At 43.6% G+C, this 14,569-nt stretch overlaps 1 protein-coding gene across 2 annotated transcripts in view; it reads left to right on the top strand.

Annotated features, from left to right (window-relative positions):
- The window catches only part of LTN1 (listerin E3 ubiquitin protein ligase 1), a 42,001-nt gene extending 35,350 nt beyond the window's left edge, over nt 1-6,651 (top strand). For both annotated transcript variants that reach the window (XM_039503748.1, XM_039503737.1), the window contains exons 26-30: nt 1,357-1,528; nt 3,619-3,839; nt 4,630-4,824; nt 5,431-5,598; nt 6,119-6,651. In XM_039503748.1, the coding sequence (XP_039359682.1) occupies nt 1,357-1,528; nt 3,619-3,839; nt 4,630-4,824; nt 5,431-5,598; nt 6,119-6,181 (819 nt within the window). In that variant the 3' untranslated portion in view covers nt 6,182-6,651. The remainder of the gene's footprint in view (nt 1-1,356; nt 1,529-3,618; nt 3,840-4,629; nt 4,825-5,430; nt 5,599-6,118) is intronic.
- The last annotated feature ends 7,918 nt before the right edge of the window (nt 6,652-14,569 follow it).

The raw sequence follows: 14,569 nt of genomic DNA on the forward strand, positions 1-14,569 counted from the left end.
GCATTTCTTACACAGCACTACTAGCTCTGCCATTAAGCTAGCAGTGGAACTCATATGTTTGACATGGCAGTGCAGAAAGCTGCTACTACACTGAGTAGTAAATATAATGCTTTAAGAATTTTATTAAAATATTTAATTTGTAAGCAATTTAAGCAGCTTCATTGACATTTTATTAATATTCTATTTATCCACCTTTTATATGCTAACTTTACAGTATTTAGAAATCTTCCTCGACAGGAAGCAAGACATCAGTGTAGAACCTGTATATTAATGTTCATTTAAGGAAAACAATCTTGCTTCAAGAGATTCCTAATTTGAATTCAAACTATTGTTTGTAAATAAGAAGTATTTGATGCAGTTAATTAAATATACAGCTGTAGTTAACCTTACTAGCCACCAGAAAACTTTTTTGATTCAATCAGTAAACAATACCTGAGGGACATGAAACAGTGTTTTTAAGATAATGTGGTTGATAGTTCACAGTACAAGGCATATTGCATACATTGCTATTCTTACAATCAATCTACTCTATGCATCAGTGACTCCTAATTTTAAATTTAGTATCATATTATAAAGTATCTAAATCCCATTTAAGAAGTTGTCCAAAATAATGTAATTTTTTACTGTTAAAGGGTGATATAAATGTTATGACATTATATATAATATTTATCAAAGTGAACCATTTGGATTCCTATTTCATTTGTGGCGTTCACATTTGTAGGTATAGATGTAATGGAAATGAATTCTGTGTTAACAGCTCATTGGAAAGAAAGCTAAAACAACATTCTAAATTTAGATTTTTCCATTTCTCTTAGCTGTTCTCGCCTATTCAAGCACAAAATTGTTCCCTACTGTATGTTCTTGAGTTCTTGGTTTAGTCTAATTCAGTAGCTTGAACCATGAGGCTTACATCAGTTCACTTAAAAGATAGTAATAGACTTTGGTGTCAGAATGCTTTTCCAGATAGCCTATATGTTGGACTGCCCTAATCAATTTATCTCCATGCTTAGTGTTTACATGTAGATGTCTGTCTATCATAGGTATTTATATAGTCCTCATCACGATTAGTAGATGAGCACCTCACCATCTTTAATGTATTTACCCTCCCAACACCCCGTTAGGTAGGGAAGTACTACCATTTCAAGATAGTAAACTGAGTTACAGACAGGCTTAAGTGGCTTGCCCAGGGTCATATAGGAAGTCTGTGGTGGAGCAAAGAATTCAACCAGAGTCTCCCACGTCCAAGGCTAGTGCCCTAATCACTGGACCAACCTTCCTCTCTACATGTACATGTTCATATCAGAACAAGCTGCTTTTTATTAGGACTCATACATACTTTATTTTCCCCTCCACCAGCTGCGGGCTTTATATTCACAGTACCTTCGAAGAACTAAGAATCTGAATAAACTTCTTTATCACCTGTTCAGGCTTATGCCAGAAAACCCTGCCTTTTCAGGGCCAGCTACTGAAGTCCCAGATAAGGACACAAAAACTTTCTTTACTGAAGAACTTCATTTAGGTGTCAAAGGTTAGTAAAAATGTATGATATTTGTTCACGCAGAGTGACTTTAGCCTTAATAAGGTTAAAATATGCTGCTTAGTGAAAGAAAATGATAAATCCTAGAGAAACATTTCCCTTCCTTAGTCTCATTACTGAGTTATTTCCAGAAAAAGCTGTGAAGGGAAATCCTTAATATCAATTTATCTCTAAAAATAATAGTGCCCTGTGTCTGTACACATTCTGGGTTTAAATCCAGGGTTCTCAGACTGGGGGTCGTGACCCTCAGGGGGTCACGAGGTTATTACACGGGAGGTAGGGGGGACGAGCTGTCAGCCTCTACCCCAGGCCCCACTTCGCCTCCAGCATTTATAATTGTGTTAAATATTTAAAAATGTGTTTTTAATTTATAGGGGGGGGGGTCGCACTCAGAGGCTTACTGTGTGAAAGGGGTCATCAATACAAAAGTTTGAGAACCACTAGTTTAGGTGGTGCAAGAAAGGGGAAATATTTAAGCCTACAATGTGTTAAAATCTGCATTCAGATTTCTTGCTTCATTTCTTAAATTGACACTTTTACATAGCTTAAGCCAACTTTTAAATTGTCTATTTAAAAATATATATGAAGTTAATAAAACTTTCTTCAAAATACTTAACTCGTATTTGAATTCACGTATCTGCAAATACAAATGTTGCAGCAGAGTGCTAATGCATGAGAAACAGTGTGTTAAATTGTCTAAAGACAAAAGTTAAGTAGATTACCGTATATACTCGATCATAAGCTGGTTCGTTTATAAGCCGACACCCCCAGGATGGATAAGTAAAAATGGAAATTTTTTATAACCCATTCATAAGCTGATCCTATAATTCAGGGGTCAGCAAACTTTGGCTCCCGGGCATCAGGATAAGCCGCTGGAGGGCCGAGATGGTTTGTTTACCTCGAGCGTCCACAGGCACGGAGGTAAACCTAACTAAACAGTGTCCCGGCGCACCAGCTGCTTACCCTGATGGGCCAGGACAGCAACTGGTGGGGAAATTTTTTGGGGGGAGAACCCGGGAGTGAGGGGAGTAACCCCGGTGACCACCCCCCACATGACCCCACCCCTAGCCCAGGACCCCCACCCTCTCCCCATCCCATCCCTTCCCACCAGGGGAGGATGAACATCCTGGCTGGAGCTGCTCCGGCAGGCCAGACCAGGCGGTGTGGCCGCAGCATGTTCCAGTGGGTTGGGCACAGCGGGCCAGGCGGCATGGGCACAGCCTGCTCTGGGGGCGGGGCGAGTGGCACGGCTGCAGCCTGCCAGCCCCGGAGCTGCAGCTGCTTTGGAGGCTGGGGGAGAGCAGCGTGGCCAGAAGTGGGGAGACCCTGGCCCCGCCTCTTCCCTTCTGTCTCTGCTGGCTGTGCTGCCTCTCCTTGCTCCCTCTGTTGGGGGGAAGGCTGTGTCCCACCTCTCCCTCTCTATACCCATTCATAAGCCGACCCCCTTCTTGGGTGCTTTCCTTTTTTACTAAAAAAAATTTGGCTTATGAACAAGTATATACAGTAGTTAATTTTCATTGTTCTACCAGAGAAGTGCAAAAAGAAAATTAGACTTGAAAATTATTTTTCCAATAATCTAAAGTGATATTGGTAACAGAGGCAAGGAAATACACTTTCAAAATTAAAATGTTTGTTTTGATTTCATCATTTTCATATTATTATATAACATAACCAAAATAAAATGAAAAGTTGTTTAGAAAGGAAGTTGAAACGTTTAATTTTAAAAACAGCCAACTGGAACACTTAGACGTTGTTGGAACAATTTTCCCTTTTTTTTTTTTGGTAAAATTTCAGCAAAATGAAGACAAGTTGGCAGAGCATTTCAGTTTAGACACAGCTGCTTTCTCCAAGGATTTTGTTGAAGTTTTTCTGACCAGCTCTAAATCTCAATGTTCATAAGAAAGATAGCATTTATGGACAAGAGGGGTTGGGAATTTTTGGCATGCTTTCCATCGTCGGCAACAGGCTCTGTCATATAATCAAATTATTAAAATAATGCTCCTATAGGCATGGGGCAGAAACAATGCTTTGTCACCTATATGATATTTGACAAAATGTTTTTGATTTTTCCCCCCCCCCAGATACAGCAGTACTGTCCTCTCAGATTCCACACTTGGCCTGCTCGGTGTATCATATGACATTAAAGGACTTGCCAGCCATGGTTAGGCTTTGGTGGAATAGCTGTGAGAAACGTGTCTTCAATGTAGTAGATAAATTTACAAGCAAATATGTCAGCAATGTTCTTTCTTTACAAGAAATATCTTCTGTGCAGACTAGCACACAGTTATTTAATGGCATGACGGTTAGTAAGGCCTTTATCTTCTCAAAAAGTTTTGTGAATTGTCTTGTAAAAATTGAAATATAAACTCTCCAATGTTTCTAAACCAGGCATTAAATACAATAAGGTGTTTTAAGTGCCATCTAGATAAAGATCACTGAGATAATATCAATGGAATATAACTATCCCAGGATAGTGCTCTCTTGCAGTTGTGATTGGATTGAAATCCTGACCCTGTAGAAGTCAACAGTTTTGCCATTGACTTCAGTGGAGCCAGGATTTTACCCTAGATCTTTATCAAAATGCTGTAATGGTCAAAGCAGAGATGTTGCTTTTTCAGAACCTGATTGATCCTCTGACAATGAATAAAATGACTTTATTTCTATTATCATAAATGATTGATAGTATAATTTCATTTGTTATTGGTTTAGTAGGATGGCGTTTGTTCACTATATAATTGCTGACTTCCTGTATTTGGAATAGTGTAGAAAATCTTGGTGCATGTACTTCAGTCAGAGAGGTTATCCATATAAGTGCTGTTTTTTGCAAGACTACTATCAATATGGTACCTTCTGGCTAGTGTCTTTTTTTTTTTTAAATTTATCAGTGATTGTCAGCCATCTTTCAATCTGATTGGCTGATACCAGTTCTGTTTAATTTGGCATGAAAAGATTTGTCAGTCACTTGTTTTCCTGGTCCAAGCATATGCAGTAAATTGTGGATGTTTCATGTAATATAAAAAGACTCGAGAAAGTGTATGTTTAACGTAAAGTGAGATCTCACCAGTCTTTTGAATGTTTCTGTTTTTCTATAGGTAAAAGCTCGGTCTGCTACTCGGGAAGTGATTGCTACCTATTCAGTTGATGATATATTTATTGAACTGATAATACAGCTTCCGCCAAATTACCCACTGGGCTCAATAACAGTTGAGAGTGGAAAGAGGGTTGGTGTGGCTGTTCAGCAGTGGCGCAATTGGATGCTACAGTTAAGCACGTACCTCACTCACCAGGTGAAGTTTTAGGCCAAGCCTTTGGTTTTGACAATTTAGGACATACACACAGTGACACAAAAATGATAGAACAATCTTAGCAATATAGTGTTGACTGAAATGTAACACCAGGATCTACATCTATGGATGAACTATTACAGTCTCAAAACTTCCCCTAACATGAGACCCTCTAAAATTGGGTTGGTTGGTAATTATAGATGTCTCTCTACACTTGTGATTATAAGAAACTAACAAAAGGATGAATGCAAATAGCTTTATAAATGCTCTTAAATGCACGCTGTCCACTACGCTTCTGTAGAGAGGAACAGTCTGAAATCTGAAGGATCTATTATAGGATACTGTCCATTGTAGTTGAAATACAGGGCTATATTTGATTATATACATTAAAATTGTACGTTTAATCCCTTTACCACACCCTTCATAAATAGCATGTCATCTTAGATTAATTTTTCAGGATAGGGTCCAAGTCCCCCTATGTATGTATGCAACACCTAGTACAAAGGAGCCCCTGTTTGGGGCTTCTGGGTGTTACTAGAATAGAAATAAGAAATGTTCTAAAATGTTAACACATCACTGATTGCTGTTGTGACTCTTTCCCTCTGTTAGAATGGAAGTATTATGGAAGGCTTGGCTTTGTGGAAAAATAATGTGGATAAGCGGTTTGAGGGCATTGAAGATTGCATGATCTGTTTCTCAGTCATACATGGTTCCAATTATTCTCTTCCCAAAAAAGCCTGTAGGACATGCAAGAAAAAATTCCATTCAGCCTGTTTGGTAAGTACCCAGAGTTGGTCTTGTGTACACGTTTGTATTTTGCCTAAATTTAAAATCTGGTTCAAATGGCCGCATGTAAGCTATATCAAAGCTGACAAAATGGTAATCATGAGTATATCGGAAAAGGTTGATGTCTGTATTGCCATACAAAAGAAAATTACTGCTTCTCTAACAATATAATTCCAAGAGAGTTCTCACTTGTGGATCCTACCTTCTTAAAAGAGACCAGTCAACAGGGAGAATCCTGGATGGTATCTTTCAGAAACTAATGTTGTGTTTTATATTTGTATTTTATATGACTTTGCTTCCGCTAGGGGAAGTTGCTTATCACAGCTAATAGGAAAAATAACTTTTACTAGACTATTTAGTATTTGGTAGCCATCTTCACTGGCAAGTTATATGTCACTGTATCTGATAAAACCTTACACCTGTCAAACAAAACTGAATGAAGGTGTTCAAGTGTAAAGCAGTTAAAATTCATCATATGTTCACATTTTAAATGTTTCTGTTTCTCTTTCAGTACAAATGGTTCACATCTAGCAACAAATCCACCTGCCCACTTTGTCGAGAGACCTTTTTTTGAAATATAATGCTCTTCTCCCTCTTCAATAAAATGAACAATGTAGTAAATGAAGAGGAGGCACTGGTCCTGTCAAGAACTGTACATTGAAGGAAGCCAACTTACTTTTTGGAAATAATATCAGAATTATCTTAAATTGCTTGACTAAAGGGATGATCCATGTTGATCTCTGGACTGTGTTATTGTAAAGGGTTCTGAAACACTTCTTTGATATAAGAGAAAATATATGTAAGAATAGTTTATTTTAATTTGTATATTTTTTAAAATGTTAAAGTATTCTAAAAATTTAGAGGTGATTTCAATAGTTATGTTTGCACCAAAGTAGTGTTCAACTACAACTCAGTCAATTAAACCTACCTAGGTACAATTATGCACTCAAGCAGGATGGTGCCTCTAATTTTACAGGTGAATTTAGTTTAGGTGGCATGAAGATCTGAATTTCTGGAACCATTAAATTTGCATTTATAAATCTTCTCATATTTGAATTATTAGCTGCAGTTGCTATTGCATTAAAGTTAATTTAAAGCATATGATAAAACATCAGTGGTAATTTAATGTTAAAGCCTGATCTGAAATACAAGGTAATCTAAAGTATTTATAAACTGAACGTTAGTAGTGTAACCCAATTTTTTTATTTCTAAAAGTTCAGCAGGTAAAGTCAGAGAGAGAAGTTAGAGAAGAGGAAGGATGCCAACCAGCTGTTGTGCTCTCATTAGTGCTGCTTTCTTAATGTGTAGTTGGTGAAAACCTTAACATGTTAATGAAACTTTATGCTCCACTGACCACAGGGATTTAGCTTTATAACTGAATTTAAAATTGTTTCCCTTGTAACTTCCGTTCATATAAGTTGATTTTCCAGAGAAACATGTACAGAACATATAGCCCATTTTAACGTTGAAGCCATGTTGCTTCGTGTGTTAAATATTTTGATCTGTGCAGTCACACAGTACAAAGGGAGAAATAGGCCTATTACGTCAATGTTTTTAAGCTTTTGGGATTGTCCTGTTTTTCTTTTGTCTTTTGGCCAATGGATTTTCTGGGGAAAAAAAAAAAAAAAAAAAAAACCTAAATTTTAAGTGACTTGTGCTTTAGGTATCCAGTTAGATGGACCTTTTAAAGGGGCCTGATTTTCAGAGGGTGAGTGCTCAGCCTTGTCTCAAAACCAGGCCCTTTCAAGGTGGGCACCCAGAATCACTTGTAGCTTTTGAAAAGACACGCCTACATGTATTGTAGGTGCAATAGATCAGTAGTGCAAGCACTAAGCTGCTAATGGAGAACTTCTGCATTTTAATTATGTCTTAATAAAGAAAGCAAAAGGTGGTATTTTAACATCAATCTGAAAAACATTTTAAAGGGAAACAATTTGTTTCCATAATTTTGATACTTTAGTAGAAAGGCTTCTCAAATGTTTATAGTAATTTATTAAATATTAATCATTAGTCTAAATGATTATTTATTGCAGATTAGGAGACAACTTCTGCTGGATAAATGAAACAGCTGGACAACTTCATTAGTTAGCTGCCCATATCTTGTGAATTGCATCTTCCATAGAAAGCTTTAAGTGGCTTGCAAGTTGGTTCTGTTAGGTATCCTGTAGTCCAGATTTCGGTAGTGGGAAGCAGTGCCTTTCTTCTCCAAAATATCTGGATGTGGCAACTCTTTTTCTAGCCATTGCCTGCCCTTTGGTGATCCACAATTGTTTAATCTCTTGCACTAACAAGACATTGGCAGAATAACTGTAGAGCAGAATATGAAATGTAAGGTCTTGATCTTCAAGTCACTGCTACCTCTAAGGGTGAAATCCCCGCCCCACTGAACTCAGTGGCAAAACTCATTGGCTTCAGTAGGGCTAGGATTTCACCCTAATTTATACTAGTTGCCTTCATAGTGTATGCTCTGCCATGTAGTACTACAAATGCTTGAGTCACAAAATATGAAGATGAGTAACATCCATTGTCCTAGTTATAACAACATCTAGCAGTTCTAATTCCATTTTATGAAAATATCTCAAGGACTGAGAATAGTCTGTTGTTAAAATGGACCCTCATAGAGTTTTCTAACTTTAAATGCATTATTGTCAATTGTTGTAGCTCAGTGTCAGTCACAATTGAGAGATGGGATATTCCCCTCCTGCCTGCAGTTTCTGGGGATGGTAACACAGCTGCTGCTGCTCACAGCCCCTGTGGCTTGCTGCCCAATCTTCTGCCTCCATGGCAGCAGTTCAGTGGTTGACTTTGCTTCCAACCATTTCTTTGCCAGCTTTAATTTTAATGATTTTTTGGACAGAAGTAGCAACTTTTACTCAGCTTTCTTCATCAGGTATATTGTTATGTGGTGTCAGACACCTGGAATCGCAACTGCAGGCGTCCCTCTCACCCAAAAACTATGGCAGAAGTGTCCTATAAATAAGGCCCTACCAAATTCACAGCCTTGAAAAACGCATCACAGACCATGAAATCTGGTCTCTCACCGTGAAATCTGGTTTTTTGTGTGCCTTTACCCTATACTGTACAGATTTCACAGGGGAGACCAGTGTTTCTCAAATTGGGGGGCCTGAGACAAGAGGGAGTTCTGGGGGGGTCACAAGGTTATTTTAGAGGGGTCAGGGTATTGCCACCCTTACTTCGGTGGTGCCTTCAGAGCTGGGCAGTGAGAGGGCAGCAGCTGTTGGCCAGGCACCTAGCTCCAAAGGCAGCGCCCCGCCAGCAGCAGCGCAGAAGTAAGAGTGGCAATTCCATACCATGCCACCCTTACTTCTGCACTGCTGCTTTCAGAGCTAGGCGCAGGGCCGCCCAGAGGGGGGGGCAAAGGGGGCAATTTGCCCCGGGCTCCGCAGGGGCCCCCAAGAGAAGAGCGGAGGCTCCCGCCTCCTCCCCTCTCCTGGAGCCTCAGCGCATCAAGCGCCGAGTCTCCAGCCGAGCCCCTGAGCCCCGCCCCGATCCGAGCCGCGTGGTGAGGGGGCGGGGCTGGGAGCTCCAACGGGGCCTGAGCCCCGCCCCGCTCAGTGCGGCGTGGGGAGGGGGCGGGGCAGCTGCCTCCGCTCGGCGTGGAGCTCACAGCCCCGCCCCCACACCGCGCGGCTCTGAGCGGGACGGAGCTCAGGCCCCGCTGGAGACGCGCTCGGTAAGAGGCCAGGGCCGGGGAGAAGCCGGGGCCGAGGCCAGGCGGGGGGGAGGAGAAGTGGCGGCCGAGGCCAGGCGGGGAGAAGCGGCGCCGGGCCAGGCGGGGGAAGCGGGACCCGCCGCCGCCGAAGCACAGCCTGGTCTTCGGCGGCGGGGGGCCCCTTCTGTTCCGGGACCCGCCGCTGAAGTGCCCCGAAGGCCCGCGGCGGGGACCCCCCCCCGCCACCGAATTACCGCCGAAGACCGGGCGGCGGGTCCCGCTTCGGCGGTAATTCGGCGGCGGGGGGCTCCCGCCGCGGGTCTTCGGGGCACTTTGGCGGCGGGTCCCGGAACGGAAGGGCCCCCCGCCGCCGAAGACCCCGGGCCCCCGGCATCCTCTGGGCGGCCCTGGCTAGGCGGCCAGACAGTGTCAGCTGCTGACTGAGGGCCCAACGCTGCAGGCAGCAGCGCACAAGTAAAGGTGGCAATACCATACCATGGCATCCTTACTTCTGTGCTGGTCGTGGCTCTGCCTTCAGAGCTGGGCTCCTGGCCACCAGCCACCGCTCTCCAGCTGCTCAGCTCTGAAGGCAGCGCTGCCACCAGCAGCAGTAAGGGGAGCAGTACCACAATCCCCCCTACAATAACCTTGTGACCCCCCCCCTCCCCACCAACTCCTTTTTGGGTCAGGACCTCTACTCTTACAACACTGTGAAATTTAAAATTTAAATAGCTGAAATCATGAAATTTTTAATTTTTAAAGTCCTATGATCTTGAAATGGATTTGGTGAATTTGGTAGGGCCCTACCTATAAACACTAGGCCACATCAAAGCGGTGTTCTATAGGTGATGCAGCATTTATAGGCTCTTCCGAGGGTGAATTATGCCCTGCCTGTTCACAGCTAGCCAAACCTTACAGTGCCACAGTAAGGTTAGGTCCCCACCTTGGCCCAGACAGCTGCAACTCCAACACAGGAAAACTGAGCAGAGGCGATAGAACATATTGGGGAGAGAATCCAAAGATGAGCAATGCACTATCTGGCCAGCTTGGAGGGGGAGGGGGTAAATGTCAGGGTAAATATGATGCAGCAGGGCTCCTACCTAGCTTCCCTTCTCTCCAATATGAATCAGAGGACTGACACCATGACACCCCATCCAATGAGGACTGGGGGGGAGAACAGGGAGACATATCTAGAGGGCAGAAGGCACTAAATAGCTGCAAGTTACCACTGCCTCTGTTGTGTAGCAATTCCTGAAAAGCAGACACATAGGGCCAAAAGGGTAAGACAAAATTTAAATCTAACCCAGGTATTCATCCGCTGATTTCACTATCTCTACTGCGGAAAGAGCACTTTCAGATTCAGGCTCTGAGAAGGGCTTGGGGGGGAGGGGGGGAAAGAGCAGCAAAGGTTTTTTTCCCCTTGATAAGTTTGACAAGTGTGGAAAGGTTGCATCTGCCATCCAGATCCAACTCAAACAAGCACCTGAGGACAAGTCTGAGGACAAATATTTTCTTTCCAAATGACTGCCTGAGACAGCAATCCTACTGCACCCATCCTTAGAAGATGTGATCAAGGAGGAACAGGAAACCCTTGACAAGGGTAAGCACATAAGCGTGTATGTACTTAGTGTGATAGACCCAGGCCAGTTGGGAACAGCAGAGTAGTAGAAGGGAGATATACGGGCCACTGGATAAGCAGTTTTCCATTCTCTGAGTGACCAGAGCAGGGGCTGTTCCAGGCTAATGAGAACACCAGGACCCCCGCTGGTGCTGGAGAGGAGATGGGAAGGCAGCGGCACGTGGCCCAGGACCCCTACTGGTAATGGGGGGACGGAGGGGTTGGTGGGGCTGCCAGGCTCCACGTGTCCCTGCAGCTCCTAGGGGGAGAGAAGGCCAAGGGGGCGCCGTGCACTGCCCCCACCATGAGCTCTGGCCCCACAGCTCCCCTTGGCCGGGAACCACAGCCAATGGGAGCTGCGGGGGCAGCACCTGTGTGGCGGGTGCAGCGTGGACAGCCCCCTGGCCCCTCTACCTAGGAGCTGCAGGGACATGCTGGCCACTTCTGGGAAGCCCCCTGAGGTAAGTGCCACCCTGCACCCCAACCCTGAGCTCCTTCCTACACCCAAACTATCCCAGCAGCCACTGGTGCAGCTGGCCCAGGGGCTGCCTGATCTGCTCAGGCAGCACTGGAGCCAGCCGCACTGGTTGCTGCAGAAGTGATGGAAAGTCACAGAATCCGTGACTGACATGCAGTCTTATCCAGATGTATGGGTTGGAATGTTGGCCGATGCAGAGATAAGCAAAAACTACTTCACATTGCCAAAATGAGAATGCTCAGTTGCATGCTGGGTAAAAGGAAAGCTGATAGGCTATGCAATGAAACAGCATAAGGCATGATTCAGGTAGCCCCCATCACAGAAAAGCTGAGGGAGTATCAACTGAGATCTCTGGGTCATTTGAGACTAGATCCTGAGATACATTGGCCAGAGAGTACAAGACCACATAGTCACAGGAGAAAGACCACAAGGAAGACCTAGAAAAACGTGGTTTGAGACATTGAAGGAGGACAGGAAGGCTGGCATCAGCTTGGAAGACACACTTGACAAAAGTGTTCGCAAAGAACAAGACCTGCTGACCCCAATTGATGGGACAAGGTAAAGAAGACTAAAGACTACTACCAACACAAAACTCTGCCATTTGTCCTTGTCTTTACCAAGGTGCTGGTGGTGGGCATAGCTAGATTTGGGGCACTCACTTGATTCCATTCCTGGATGACATTTTGATCAAAGTTCTGTCCAAAGTAGCTGCTCACAGGACCACAATCCAGACACAAAGTGCTTTAAGAACAGTTTTATGATAAACATCAATGAAATACCACAAGGATAGGTCAACTGGGAGTGGTCACAGGCACTTCTATGGCAAAAGTCTACTCATCAGTGGACAGATTCCAGAAAATCCAGAACCTAATATGTACAGTATGTTGGTAAGAAACACAAGGTCAGCTATAGCTCAGTGTCTCCATGTATTGGGCCTGCTGTTTTCACATATAGTAATTACTTCTTGGGAAAGATCCCACATCAGGTGTCTCCTGGCAGTATGGAACCATTCACTGGAATGCAGGATCAGGTGCGGGTCCCAAGCCAGGTACTGGACTCCCTCAGATGGTGGGTAATCCCAAGGAACAACTGAAAGAGTTTACCCATGCACCTTCCAGACCCATGGGTACTCATGCCAAATGGAGTGGGAAGTCCATCTGGGACACAGAACAGCACAAGGCACTTAGAGCATCAATTTACAGGAGCTTAGAGCTGTCAAGCTAGCCCTATAAAGTTTTCAGAGCCACCTGAAGGGCATCTACATTTTGGTCTAGTCAGATGACGCTATCACTGTGGCATGTCTTAACAACCAAGGGAGAAATTGGAGCTCAGTTCTACTCATATATGCAATGGAGATAATGGAAGGGGCAGAAAAAAAACTTCTTTTCCATAAGAGCAATATACACAAAGGGACAATTGAACCTGGAGGCAGACTGGCTCAGCAGATGCACAGTCAGCAACTCAGAACATTGTTCCAATCAGGAAGACTTCAATCTGAACTGAGAAACGCAGCATCAAAGCAGTTGACCTGTTTCCCAGTTGCAAAAACAGAAAGCTGTTGAAGTACTTCACCAAAGGAAGCAAATGCCAGGTTGCTGGGGATGGATACTCTCTCACAGATGGCTACACAACCTGCTTTACGCATTCCTGCCACTTCCCCTTGGAAAGGTGATTCAGAAGATAAAGTGAGCAGAAGCAATGGTGACAGTTTTAGCTCCACACTGGCCAAGGAGACCATGGTTTTCAGATCTGGTAGACTTGGCATTAGAACCCCCACACTGCATTCTTCAGAGACCAGATATCTTTCATTAAGGTCCTCATCTCTATCCAGATGCAGACAGTTCACAACTGATAGCATGGCTATTGAGAAGGAAACAATCATGTTTGGACTACCCACCAAAGTGATTGTAAGACTCCTCTCCTCCACACAGATTTCAATACTAAAGGCCTACTTTTCCATCTGTACAGGAGGTAGTAGTGTCAGGAAAACAACAAAACCCCCAGCGACCTGATGTCCCAGCTATTCTGGACTTTCTTCCGGACAGAATAGACAAGGGATTTCAGCCCAGCACCACAGCACACCAGGTGTCAACCAGAAGTAGGATCTTATACGCAGTGTCCTTGGGTTCCTTGGCAAACAATCCTCAAGTATCCAGATTTTGCCGAGCAGTCAACTGACCAGAGCTGCGATCAAACCAATCTTTCCTACATAGGACCGACCACTGGTGCTGAAAGCCCTGACTACTCAACCTTTTGAACCATTGACACAGGTCACACCATTCTACCTATCCATCAAAACCTGTATTTGGTCACTATCATGTCTGCAAGATGAGCCTCAGAGTTAGCAGCATTATCCATGAATGAAAATCAGTGTATGTTCCATGATGATGAGGTGGTGTTCAGGACCCCAGAGCCCTTCTGACCAAAGGTAAACTTATCTTCCCATGACTCACAGGAGGTTGTCCTCCCATCCAAACCCACAGCAGCCTACGGAAAATCTGTGGCATAATTTGGATATTTGCAGAGCACAAAAGATCTACCTTGAGTGCTATGAATCAACAAGATCAGGCCCCTTGTTTGTCTACTTTCACCCAAAGTCCAAAGGGCTACAGGTCTCCAAACTGTCTTTAGCCAGAAGGATCAAGTTATGCATTGTAGAGGCATACAAGGCATCAGATAAACCTGTTCCTGATGGAATCAAGGCACATTCCACAGGATCTTCATGGGCAGAGAGAGAGCCTGTGCTTCCACTCAGGGTATCTGCTGGGCAACAACATAGTCTTCAATTAAAACGTTGATTAGACATTATAAGGTGGCCTACTTTGCTATATGCAGTGATCCAGAAATAATTTGCCATTTTGATAATTAATTTTGGGGGAGGACTCTCTCATTCTACCACCTTACCCCTTCCTTTCTTACCCAATCATTTCATTTCTGCTAGTAGTGTCTCCCATAATTGTACCCTATCTGGATGGCTTTGTAGCAAAGGGACAAAATTTAATCTTTATAGCTCCAGTTTGTCAGCTAGTTAGCCTACGGTTCATAGGTTTATGGGCTGGCATTGAAACTGTTGTTACTCATCATTCTGAGAGTTTTCATACACATTTGGAATAAATAGTTTGGTGCAAGCTGGAGAAGGGAGCATGATCAGTAAGAGCAGCATTATAGCACTGAACTGCAGGCAGGAGAAGAA

The sequence above is a fragment of the Mauremys reevesii genome, linkage group 1, assembly GCF_016161935.1.
Source record: "Mauremys reevesii isolate NIE-2019 linkage group 1, ASM1616193v1, whole genome shotgun sequence".
NCBI lineage: Eukaryota > Metazoa > Chordata > Testudines > Geoemydidae > Mauremys > Mauremys reevesii.